The sequence below is a fragment of the Triticum aestivum genome, chromosome 4A (assembly GCF_018294505.1).
Source record: "Triticum aestivum cultivar Chinese Spring chromosome 4A, IWGSC CS RefSeq v2.1, whole genome shotgun sequence".
NCBI lineage: Eukaryota > Viridiplantae > Streptophyta > Magnoliopsida > Poales > Poaceae > Triticum > Triticum aestivum.
This window is the reverse complement of record NC_057803.1, coordinates 570,008,275-570,022,025: the sequence shown is the minus strand read 5'-3', so window position 1 is coordinate 570,022,025 and position 13,751 is coordinate 570,008,275. Positions and strand designations below refer to the sequence as shown.

Sequence of the window (13,751 nt, the reverse complement as noted above, 5' to 3'; positions counted from 1 at the left end):
TTGTGGTTTTGATGCGTAGGTGAGATTGGTTCTTACTTAAGCCCGTAGCAGCCACGTAAAACATGCAACAACAAAGTAGAGAACGTCTAACTTGTTTTTGCAGGGCATGTTGTGATGTGATATGGTCAAGGCATGATGCTGAATTTTATTGTATGAGATGATCATGTTTTGTAACCGAGTTATCGGCAACTGGCAGGAGCCATATGGTTGTCGCTTTATTGTATGCAATGCAATCGCGATGTAATGCTTTACTTTATTACTAAACGGTAGTGATAGTCGTGGAAGCATAAGATTGGCGAGACGACAACGATGCTACGATGGAGATCAAGGTGTCGCGCCGGTGACGATGGTGATCATGACGGTGCTTCGGAGATGGAGATCACAAGCACAAGATGATGATGGCCATATCATGTCACTTATATTGATTGCATGTGATGTTTATCTTTTTATGCATCTTATCTTGCTTTGATTGACGGTAGCATTATAAGATGATCTCTCACTAAATTATCAAGAAGTGTTCTCCCTGAGTATGCATCGCTGCGAAAGTTCTTTGTGCTGAGACACCACGTGATGATCGGGTGTGATAGGCTCTACGTTCAAATACAACGGGTGCAAAACAGTTGCACACGCGGAATACTCAGGTTATACTTGACGAGCCTAGCATATACAGATATGGCCTCGGAACACGGAGACCGAAAGGTCGAGCATGAATCATATAGTAGATATGATCAACATAGTGATGTTCACCATTGAAACTACTCCATCTCACGTGATGATCGGACATGGTTTAGTTGATTTGGATCACGTGATCACTTAGAGGATTAGAGGGATGTCTGTCTAAGTGGGAGTTCTTAAGTAATATGATTAATTGAACTTAAATTTATCATGAACTTAGTCCTGGTAGTATTTTGCAAATTATAGATCAATAGCTCGCGTTGTTGCTTCCCTGTGTTTATTTTGATATGTTCCTAGAGAAAATTGTGTTGAAAGATGTTAGTAGCAATGATGCGGATTGGATCCGTGATCTGAGGATTATCCTCATTGCTGCACAGAAGAATTATGTCCTTGATGCACCGCTAGGTGACAGACCTATTGCAGGAGCAGATGCAAACGTTATGAACATTTAGCTAGCTCAATATGATGACTACTTGATAGTTTAAGTGCACCATGCTTAACGGCTTAGAATCGGGACTTCAAAGACGTTTTGAACGTCATGGACCATATGAGATGTTCCAGGAGTTGAAGTTAATATTTCAAGCAAATACCCGAGTTGTGAGATATAAAGTCTCCAATAAGTTCTATAGCTAAAAGATGGAGGAGAATCGCTCAACTAGTGAGCATGTGCTCAGATTGTCTGGGTACTACAATCGCTTGAATCAAGTGGGAGTTAATCTTCCAGATAAGATAGTGATTGACAGAATTCTCTAGTCACCATCACCAAGTTAGTAGAACTTCGTGATGAACTATAATATGCAAGGGATAACGGAAACAACTCCCAAGCTCTTCGTGATGATGAAATCAATGAAGGTAGAAATCAAGAAAAACATCAAGTGTTGATGGTTGATAAGACCACTAGTTTCAAGAAAAGGGCAAAGGAAAGAAGGGGAACTTCAAGAAGAACGGCAAGCAAGTTGCTGCTCAAGTGAAGAAGCCCAAGTCTGGTCCTAAGCCTGAGACTAAGTGCTTCTACTGCAAAGGGACTGGTCACCGGAAACGGAATCACCCCAAGTGATTGGCGGATAAGAAGGATGGCAAAGTGAACATAAGTATATTTGATATACATGTTATTGATGTGTACTTTACTAGTGTTTATAGCAAATCCTAAGTATTTGATACTAGTTCAGTTGCTAAGATTAGTAACTCGAAACGGGAGTTGCAGAATAAACAGAGACTAGTTAAGGGTGAAGTGATGATGTGTGTTGGAAGTGGTTCCAAGATTGATATGATCATCATCGCACACTCCCTATAATTTCGGGATTAGTATTGAAACTAAATAAGTGTTATTTGGTGTTTGCGTTGAGCATGAATATGATTTGATCATGTTTATTGTAATACGGTTATTCATTTAAGTAAAAGAATAAATTGTTGTTCTGTTTACATGAATAAAACTTTATATGGTTACACACCCAATGAAAATAGTTCATTGGATCTCGATCTTAGTGATACACATATTCATAATATTGAAACCAAAAGATGTAAAGTTAATAATGATAGTGCAACTTATTTATGGCACTGCCGTTTAGGTCATATTGGTGTAAAGCGCATGAAGAAACTCCATGCTGATGGGATTTTGGAATCACTTGATTATGAATCACTTGATGCTTGCGAACCATGCCTTATGGGCAAGATGACTAAAACGCCGTTCTCCGGAACAATGAAGCAAGCAACAGATTTGTTGGAAATCATACATACCGATGTATGTGGTCCGATAAAAGGCTTACAGCAGGTATCATTATTTTCTGACCTTCACAAGATGATTTGAGCAGATATGGGGATATCTACTTGATGAAACATAAGTCTGAAATAATTGAAAGGTTCAAAGAATTTCAGAGTGAAGTGGAAAAATCATCGTAACAAGAAAAATAAAGTTTCTGCGATCTGATCACGGAGACGAATATTTGAGTTACGAATTTGGTCTTCAATTAAAACAATGTGGAATAGTTTCATAGCTCACGCCACCTGGAACACCACAATGTTATGGTGTGTCCGAACGTCGTAACCGCGCTTTATTGGATATGGTGCGATCTATGATGTCTCTTATTGATTTACCATTGTCGTTTTGGGGTTATGCATTAGAGACAGCTGCATTCACGTTAAAAGGGCACCATCTAAATCCATTGAGACGACACTATATGAACTGTGGTTTAGCAAGAAACCCAAGTTGTCGTTTCTTAAAGTTTGGGGCTGCGATGCTTATGTGGAAAAGTTTCATCCTGATAAGCTCGAACCCAAATCGGAGAAGTGCGTCTTCATAGAATACCCAAAGGAAATTGTTGGGTACACCTTCTATCACAGATCCGGAGGCAAGATATTCGTTGCTAAAAATGGATCCTTTCTGGAGAAGGAGTTTCTCTCGAAAGAAGTGAGTGGGAGGAAAGTAGAACTTGATGAGGTAACTGTACCTGCTCCCTTATTGGAAAGTAGTTCATCACAGAAATCTGTTCCTGTGACTACTACACCAATTAGTGAGGAAGTTAATGATGATGATCATGAAACTTCAGATTAAGTTACTACAGAACCTCGTAGGTCTTCCAGAGTAAGATCCGCACCAGAGTGGTATGGTAATCCTGTTCTGGAAGTCATGTTACTAGACCATGATGAACCTACGAACTATGAGGAAGCGATGATGAGCCCAGATTCCACGAAATGGCTTGAGGCCATAAAATCTGAGATATGATCCATGTATGACAACAAAGTATGGACTTTGATTGACTTGCTCGATGATCAGCAAAGCCATGTTGAATAAATGGATCTTCAAGAGGAAGACGGACATTGATAGTAGTGTTACTATCTACTAAGCTCGACTTATTGTGAAATGTTTTCAACAAGTTCAAGGTGTTGAATACGATGAGATTTTCTCACTCGTATCAATGCTTAAGTCTATCTGAATCATGTTAGCAATTGCCACATTTTATGAAATCTGGCAAATGGATATCAAAACTGCATTCCTTAATGGATTTATTAAAGAAGAGTTGTATATGATGCAACCAGAAGGTTTTGTCAATCCTAAAGGTGCTAACAAAATGTGCAAGCTCCAGCGATCCATCTATGGACTGGTGCAAGCATCTCGGAGTTGGAATATACGCTTTGATAAGTTGATCAAAGCATATAGTTTTATATGGACTTACGATGAAGCCTGTATTTACAATAAAGTGAGTGGGAGCACTACAGCCTTTCTGATTAGTATATGTGAGTGACATATTGTTGATCAGAAATGATGTAGAATTATTCTGCAAAGCATAAAGGAGTATTTGAAAGGAGTTTTTCAAAGAAAGACCTCGGTGAAGCTGCTTACATATTAAGTATCAAGATCTATAGAGATAGATCAAGACACTTGATAAGTTTTTCAATGAGGACATACCTTGACAAGATTTTGAAGTAGTTCAAAATGGAACAGTCAAAGAAAAAGGTTTCTTGCCTGTGTTACAAGGTGTGAAGTTGAGTAAAACTCAAAAGCCTGACCACGGCAGAAGATAGAAAGAGAATGAAAGTCATTCCCTATGCCTCAGCCATAGGTTCTATAAAGTATGCCATGATGTGTACCAGATCTATTGTATACCCTACACTGTGTTAAGCAAGGGAGTACAATAGTGATCTAAGAGTAGATCACTGGACATTGGTCAAAATTATCCTTAGTGAAATAAGGAAATATTTCTCGATTATGGAGGTGACAAAAGGTTCGTCGTAAAAAGTTACGTCGATGCAAGTTTTGACACAGATCTGGATGACTCTAAGTCTCAATCTGGATACATATTGAAAGTGGGAGCAATTAGCTAGAGTAGCTCCGTGCAGAGCATTGTTGACATAGAAATTCGCAAAATACTTACGGATCTGAATGTGACAGACCCGTTGACTAAATTATCTCACAAGCAAAACATGATCACACCTTAGTACTCTTTGGGTGTTAATCACATAAATGATGTGAACTAGATTATTGACTCTAGTAAACCCTTTGGGTGTTGATCACATATCGATGTGAACTATGGGTGTTAATCACATGGTGATGTGAACTATTGCTGTTAAATCACATGGCGATGTGAACTAGATTATTGACTCTAGTGCAAGTGGGAGACTGAAGGAAATATGCCCTAGAGGCAATAATAAAGTTATTATTTATTTCCTTATAATCATGATAAATGTTTATTATTCATGCTAGAATTGTATTAACCGGAAACATAATACATGTGTGAATACATAGACAAACAGAGTGTCACTAGTATGCCTCTACTTGACTAGCTCGTTAATCAAAGATGGTTATGTTTCCTAACCATGAACAATGAGTTGTTATTTGATTAACGAGGACACATCATTAGTTGAATGATCTGATTGACATGACCCATTCCATTAGCTTAGCACCCGATCGTTTAGTATGTTGCTATTGCTTTCTTCATGACTTATACATGTTCCTATGACTATGAGATTATGCAACTCCCGTTTACCGGAGGAACACTTTGGGTACTACCAAACGTCACAACGTAACTGGGTGATTATAAAGGAGTACTACAGGTGTCTCCAATGGTCGATGTTGGGTTGGCGTATTTCGAGATTAGGATTTGTCACTCCGATTGTCGGAGAGGTATCTCTGGGCCCTCTCGGTAATACACATCACATAAGCCTTGCAAGCATTACAACTAATATGTTAGTTGTGAGATGATGTATTACGGAACGAGTAAAGAGACTTGCCGGTAACGAGGTTGAACTAGGTATTGGATACCGACGATCGAATCTCGGGCAAGTAACATACCGATGACAAAGGGAACAACGTATGTTGTTATGCGGTCTGACCGATAAAGATCTTCGTAGAATATGTAGGAGCCAATATGGGCATCCAGGTCCCGCTATTGGTTATTGACCGGAGACGTGTCTCGGTCATGTCTACATTGTTCTCGAACCCGTAGGGTCCGCACGCTTAAGGTTACGATGACAGTTATATTATGAGTTTACATGTTTTGATGTACCGAAGGAGTTCGGAGTCCCGGATGAGATCGGGGACATGACGAGGAGTCTCGAAATGGTCGAGACGTAAAGATTCATATATTGGATGATATGGTTAGGCCAAGGGGTCAAGCCCATGAGGCTTTAGGTCGGTGCAAAAGGAGTTTTGCGGAGGCCAGGGGGCCAAACGCCGGAGACCCTGGCATCTGGCCCTGGGCCAGACGCCGAGGCCCATGGCGTCTGGGCCAGACGCCAAGGATTGTGGCGTTTGGTCCTGGAGTCCGAGTGGGACTCTTGCCTTTCGGGCAAAACCGACTTTGAGGAGGCTTTTGCTCCAAGTTTCGACCCCGGGGCTCAACATATAAATAGAGGGGCAGGGCTAGCACCAAAGGGACAACAAGTTGATCCACGTGATCTATTCCTTAGCCGTGTGCGGCGCCCCCAGCCACCATATTCCTCGATAATACTGTAGCAGAGTTTAGGCGAAGCCCTGCTGCTGTAGTACATCAAGATCGTCACCACGCTGTCGTGCTGACGGAACTCATCCCCGACACTTTGCTGGATCGGAGTCCGGGGATCGTCATCGAGCTGAACGTGTGCTCGAACTCGGAGGTGCCGTAGTTTCGGTGCTTGATCGGTTGGATCGAGAAGACGTACGACTACTTCCTCTACGTCGTGTCACCGCTTCCACAGTCGGTCTGCGTTGGGTACGTAGACAATACTCTCCCCTCGTTGCTATGCATCACATGATCTTGCGTGTGCGTAGGAAAATTTTTGAAATTACTACGAAACCCAACAGTTTCTACTCAACCTTTGCAATTAATCTTCTCAGATGTTTGGGGCCATGCCCCTAGTTCTGTTGGTAGACACACGTATTATGTCAGTTTCATCGATGACTACAGTAAATTCTCTTGGATTTATCTTCTTAAGAAAATATCCGATGTTTTCCAAGTGTTTCTGAATTTCCAAGCGTTAGTAGAACGCAAGTTTGATCGTAAGATCGTTGTTGTCCAATCGGACCGGGGAGGGGAATATGAAAAGTTGAATTCCTTCTTCCAAATTCTTGGTATTTCACACCACGTGTCGTGTCCACATGCTCACCAACAAAACGGATCGGCTGAGCGCAAGCACCGCCATATTGTTGAAGTTGGTCTTGCTCTTCTAGCCGGTGCTTCTATGCCCCTTAAGTTTTGGGACGAAGCCTTTTTGACCGTCGTGCATATTATTAACATGCTTCCTAGTCATGTCATACACAACGAAACTCCCATGAAACGGCTTCTCAACACTAAGCCAGACTAGAAATCCCTTCGCGTCTTTGGCTGTGCTTGCTAGACGAATCTCCGTCCCTATAACAATAGGAAGCTTATGTTTAGGTCAAAAAAATGTGTATTTCTTGGGTACAGTGCCCAACACAAAGGTGTTAAATGCCTTGTCGTTGCCACTGGTCGTGTTTATATATCTGGTGATGTGGTCTTTGACGAAATAAAGTTCGCTTTTTCTGATCTACACCCAAATGTCGGAGCCCTTCTTCGCAAAGAAATCCTTCTCTTGTCTCCTCATCTCACCGGCATTGATCAAGGGGGTAATAACTGTGATGATCAACTATTGACTAATCCCATGTATGAGCCTTGTGATGACGCAGGAGAACATGCAGAAAAAAATCGAGGCCAAAATGATGAAGAAATCGCCTCAACACAGCCATATCGCATGTGTCCAGGCGTAGGGAACAAATCCTCCCTAGGATCCGCACCGTCAGACGTGCCAGGTGCATCGTCTTCGGGGTCACCGCCTGCAGGTGCGCCAGGCGGGCCAGGGCGATCCGCCTCCGAATCCGCGACGTCTTCCTCGTCAGGTGCGGTCGGGCGCTCGGGCGGGAGCGGCTCCGGCACCGATACCTGGCGGCCCGCGGGTGGCTCTACTGAGACGCGGTTCCCGGTCCAACCAATTTGCTACAAGCGGCGCGAAGCGGCCCGCTCGACAGGCGCGGGGACAGGCACGGGGACAGGCACGGAACCCCGTGTTGATGCGCCATCATGTGACAATGATGAGGCATGCAGGGTCGGATCTTCTGTGGCCATTGCGCCATGCAGAACTCCTTCGACTGCCACAGAAGATCAAGCTCAGGTGGATCCGGTGGATCCGGCGGATTCGGTTGGTGCTGTGTCAGAAACCACCTCGGGATCAGCTGCAACAGCAGATTCGGTGCATGTCCCGGGATCTTCTGTGGCACAAGCTTCAACAACATTGTCCCAACACCGCACACGACTACAAAAAGGGGTAATCCAACCTGTTAATTATAAGCATGTAACCAAATATGGGCTGGTTTGTTCCACAGGTGAACCTAGTGAACCACACACGCTTGAAGAGGCACTTGGTGATGAAAAATGGAAAAAGGCCATGGATGAAGAGTACATGGCATTACAGAAAAATAAGACTTGGCATTTGGTTCCTCCACGGCAAGGTAAAAACCTCATTGACTGCAAGTGGGTATTCAGAATTAAAAGAAAATTTGATGAAACTATTGATCGCTATAAGGCAAGACTCGTTGCAAAAGGCTTTAAACAGCGTTATGGTATAGACTATGAGGACACCTTTAGTCTTCTTGTAAAGGCTGCCACTATTCGCCTGGTTTTGTCTATTGCTGTTTTCAGGGGCTGGAGTCTCAGACAGCTAGATGTACAGAACGTGTTTCTCCATGGTGTTCTGGAATAGGAAGTGTACATGAAGCAACCTCCTGGGTTTCTAAACAAGAATGCACCTTCTCATGTGTGCAAACTTGACAAGTCGCTATATGGACTGAAGCAGGCTCCAAGGGCGTGGTACTCTCGTCTCAGTCACAAAATGCAAACTCTTGGCTTTATTCCTTCTAAGTCTGACACCTCATTGTTCATTTACAACAAGTACAACACATATATATTTGTTCTCATATATGTTGATGACATTATTGACACAAGCTCTTCAGATGAGGCCATAACAGGACTTTTGAAGGATCTTGGGTCAGAATTTGCACTCAAGGATCTTGGAAACTTGCATTACTTTTGAGGAATTGAGGTGAAGAAACATGATGATGGACTTCATCTCTCTCAGGAAAAGTATGCAACAGATCTGGTTAAGAAAGCTGGCTTGCAAGGTTGTATGCCTTCACCTTGGTCTTAATTTTAGCAAGTCATCATCAACACTTATTAGTGCTTTCTCAGATTCTGATTGGGCAGGATGTCTAGATGATAGACGCTCAACCGGTGGCTTTGCAGTATTCTTTGGTTCTACCTTGATTTCATGGTGTGCAAGAAAACAAGCTACTGTTTCCAGGTCCAGTACAGAAGCAGAGTACAAAGCATTAGCTAATGCTACAACTGAGATTATATGGGTACAATCCATGTTGAAGGAACTTGGTGTCAGAAGTACCCCAGCTCCATGTTTGTGGTGTGATAACCTTGATGCCACTTACCTATCTGCTAACCCTGTCTTTCATGCCAGAACCAAGCATATTGAGATAGATTTTCACTTTGTACGAGAAAGAGTTGCCAAGAAGCAACTTGACATTAGGTTTGTGCATTCCAGAGATCAAATTGCAGATGGATTCACAAAACCTCTGCCTACAAGAAGTTTTGAGGACTTCAAACATAATCTCAACTTGATGAAGTTGTGATTAAGGGAGGATGTTAAACAGGTCATTACAACCTGTCACGGCTGTCTAAGGAGATATATGACCGGCTTAGAGATAGACTTGGTAGTTAGCTCTTTCTCTCCAAGATTGTAATCTCCTGTAATATCTCAACCTCTTTTGTATGCGCATCAGGGTTATTGCGCCCCTGCATATAACACGTAGTCGTCTCCTTCAACGAGGGTAAGACGTTTTCGCATCTCGCACATTATCCTGTTTTGTGTGTTCATAGTTTGTCTCTTTATGGCTGTGTGTGACAGAAGTTTCTTCTCTGCACAATAAAAGGAAAAGCAATCTAACTATATCAATCTTTCCTTTTTTGTGGGCAAAACTTTGGAGCCTACATGACTTTTTAGAGTGTAAATACATGATAATTTCTGGCATTCAAATTGAAGCAGTTGTGGACAAAACTCTGGGAGTATATCACATGTGGCCATGATCATTGTCTTGGGATTTCATGTTGGATGCATTGTGTCAAAACCATGGCCACCATCGATAAGGGTCGAAAGAAGGATAAGCGGCAACATAGGTGGGGCAATGTGTTACAATAAAGGACATCGACCTGTGAGGGGTGTTGAGACATACTTATATTTGGCTATCCACGTGTGATTGTTTTTTCTTCCGTTACAACGCACGGGCATGTTTGCTAGTATATTTAATTTGCCATGTACGCACACCGGTCAACCGTCAAAGAACTGACGAACCAGCTTTAGCGATGGTCTACTCTTAATCCCCACTGCGTCCTAAACTATTACCGTCAAATTCGAACTCTGACAAACTCAAGGCTTCCGATACTTGGAATCCAAGGAAGTAGCGGAGCCATTTAACAGTCTGTGAGCCTCTTCACGGTTCAGATCCCTCACCCGAGCTCCGCAGGAGAAGAATTTAGGCATGGCTTCCACCTGCAACGACTCCCCATCGTTCAAGGTACACACATCTCTTGTCAACCTATACGGCCTCTCACCATTTGCAACGAGCATCCTTCAACCTCGATCTGCTCTAAGCCTCTCGCTTCATGCGATTCCTTGAAGATCATACTTGGGTCCTCGTCGCCGGCGCGCCGCGCGATCCTGTCAGACATGGGATACGAGTTCACGGTCATGGTGGGGGTGCCCTCAGCTCACCAAGTTCCCGTATTCTGCTGAGACAGTAGACTTTTTTAGCCTGTACATACTTGCTGATGAAGTGGATATTTGGTGTATGTGCTGCCAGAGCGCTGACATCGACGAGAAGGCCATCAGGAGGGAGACGCCGGAGGAGCTGGTCAAGGCCTTGGCCGAAGCCAAGGTACCAACGAGTAGCTGCTAAGCTCAGAACGACTGACTTGATGCCGTGCTTCCTATGAAGTTTGTGATACAATCTTGGGGTGCTTCTTGAATCTTGATCGCGCCATATGTGTGTAGGCGGACGCCATTCAACTGAACCTTGCTGACGGCTGTGCTGATCGAGGCAGCAGAGATCGACCTACCCTTCTGATCACTTCTGACCAGGTATACATGGACATCGGTTAATCTGTTTCGTTGGGAGTCTGACATGACACCGTTAATGAAGGTTAAGGTGAGCAAAGGGATGATACGGGAGAGGCCGACGAGCACGGAGGAAGCCAGGGAATTCATCAAGGGTAACGAGCCTTTTGACTATCGTCTTCTTCTTGTGGACTCACACAAGATACAGTATGCATATGGCTGTAACCAAATGTTTCGTGCCTGCTGTGGTGACAGGGTACTCGGGTGATGTAGCATTTGCAATGAACTATGTTCTGGTGACCAACCTGAGCACCGGGGGTAGGAAAGGGGGGTGGGATATACCTGAGGTAACTGCATTTCCAACTGAACTTGCTAATACTACTTTCCTATGAGAAGAGACTGAAACTCACCATGATTTTGGACTTTTGGTCCATCTGCAGATCTGTTTTCACCACATACCAGACGAGTTCATCGAAAAAGTCGTAAGTTTTCAATCCCTGCCCAACACACTGCATCCTTCAAAAAAAATTTAAACGCAAATAACATCAACCATTGGGCATTGGCCGATTTTGTAAAAAAATAACACTATAAAAATTCGGTAATGCTATTCAGTTGACGTTCGCTGGGAGGGGATGGAAAATCGAGTGTTTTTATGGCAATTTATATTGCCGCAACGATGACAACTTAGTTTGCAAGCACGGCAAATCCTGGCAAAAATGAACTGAAGCGGATTTGTCATGCTTGCCAAATAAACCTACCATCCTCGGCCAACATAAATTGTCATGCAAATCATTCACAATTACCATGCTTCCCAGATGGCGTTCGCTGGTTAAAAGGGTCCTAAAAGTTAAGCCAAGGACGAGCGGTTCAATTTACGCCGACGTGGGAGCAATGTGGACAATTTTTTTCTCTCAGATCAGTTTGGCCTTAATTGATCAAATAGACGAGTTCATAGCCTAAATTTGATCACTTTCTGAGTTTTTTCCTAAAATATGCAACTTCTTTGAGTTAATGGACTAATGACACATTTCACTCGGTAATTAAGACTACATCCTGCTACGTTCCAGGTGAAGGAAGGAGGCATGACTTGCGTGGCTGGGGGCCTCAGGTTGATGCATCCATCATCTTTGCCGTTCATCAAGGAACTAGTGAGCAAATTCTTCCAAATAGCCCATACTTAAAAAACGTGGAGATCAGGACTGCATATCCACTTCACTGTTCTGACCCTACATCACTGTTTTGGTTTCTGCATTTGTTGCGCAGGTTGGTACGGTGGATAGCGTTCGAGGACTTCCAAGAAACCTCACCGAGAAGCTCATTCGAGAATCCCTACAAGAAACCGTTGAAATGTAGGATGTCGTTATTCTCATTATTATTCAAATCTTACAAGGAGATAAGATGTGTACAATCTAGGACTCTTGCTCCTTGTTGTATACTAGAACAATAGAACAACCCAATGTATTCAAGTAAGAGTCCACAAACAATTGCTTGATAAAGGAGGAAGGCCCCGGTTAGGGCGGGTTTCTAACTCTCCTTAAATTGTTACTCATAGTATATCTAAATATGATAAAACACATAAAACCCTTCCGTGGAAGAAAATGAAGAAGTGATACTTGTATACTAAGCATATTGCACAAATTTCCTCGTCAAAGCCTTGTAGTGAGAGATTTTGGCAAAACTCGAACAAGAGAATAGTACAATTATTCCTTTAGGTATGTGAAGTTTCTACTCCTACGACAATCGACGGTTAAGCTTGTAGGTGCTTACCTACGTACCCGAGTTTGAAACCTAGGAATAGACGGTGTCTTCTTGCCATCAATGGTCATCAGACCGCAACACAACCACCAAGCTGACTAGCTAAGCGCTTGGGAGAGATATGAAAGAAAACAAACTTATATTACTTGGATTGCTAAGCTAATCCAAATTATGCTCCATCGCATTTTCCCTGCAAAAACAAAAGGCTCCCTCTAGTATCAAGTTTACACAATGTTTGAGTTTGGTCGAAAGTTAGTTCCACTATGAGTATTATTTCATAATCAAAACCGTTCTAAAGTTAGGGAGGGTTCTTGAGTAAATTTACAACAACAAAATACATATATGGATTCATGGTGCATGATAACAGTCGTAAATTAGCCCTAGATCTTATACCTTAGTCGAATTAGCTTGACCATTATAAATGTTATGCAAGAAGCACCGATAGGTTCCGTGGCGGTGGCATGGGGACCGGCCAGGGCCTTGACCCCACCCCAACGGTATGTATTTGGTATTAAGTTCATGTAAATAGTAAAAATCTCTCCTTTCGTAGCCTCCCACCCATCTCAACATAAGGATTTCAAATCCTGCCTCTGACATTGGATAGGCTGGGATGAGCAAATGAAGATATCGACTTGTTATAATAAAGTGAAAACCACCAAACCGTGACCGCTGATGATCTAAAAACATCAAATCATCAGCATACTCTTGACAGGTAAGAGCTCATTGTTAATCTTTTGTCAGAAGACATACATACGGACGAAGTTTGGCAACCATCAAGGACCTATGAGTGGGCCATGGTTGGTAACAACGGCCGCCTCTTGGTTGTACGTAGGGAGGAAATGTAACAAAACAATTCACCTCTTACAATCTTATGACCCCTCTTTTTGTCTTTGCATTTTTTTTATTTAGACCTATCTTCTACTCTAGTTTTCCTTTATGTTTTTCTTTGTTACCCGTTCGCCTTATTATTTAAGAAATAGTTTGACACTGAATGATACTACTAAATATATACTTGCATTGCATGTTAATATTACGTAGGATATAATTACTCGGTTAATGATGACAATGATATTAATTATGAAAGGGTGTTAAACATGTTTAGTGCTAAATATATTGCAAAACAGTGAAGTGGCGTACAACGTTAGATAGATGCGGTTGAATGGGTGATATTTGTTGGATCTCTACAACTCGCTCTTTTTAATCTTGATAAG

The 13,751-nt window shown here is 42.6% G+C and overlaps 1 protein-coding gene across 1 annotated transcript; it reads left to right on the top strand.

The window, feature by feature from the left end:
* The first annotated feature begins 10,210 nt into the window (after nucleotides 1-10,210).
* LOC123083919 (7-methyl-GTP pyrophosphatase) lies at nucleotides 10,211-12,138 on the top strand. The gene is made up of 9 exons (XM_044505783.1): nucleotides 10,211-10,246; nucleotides 10,351-10,422; nucleotides 10,532-10,606; nucleotides 10,723-10,809; nucleotides 10,871-10,940; nucleotides 11,041-11,132; nucleotides 11,226-11,267; nucleotides 11,853-11,933; nucleotides 12,049-12,138. Exons 1-9 carry the CDS (start codon nucleotides 10,211-10,213, stop codon nucleotides 12,136-12,138), a joined length of 645 nt encoding a protein of 214 aa, XP_044361718.1.
* Nucleotides 12,139-13,751: the final 1,613 nt, after the last annotated feature.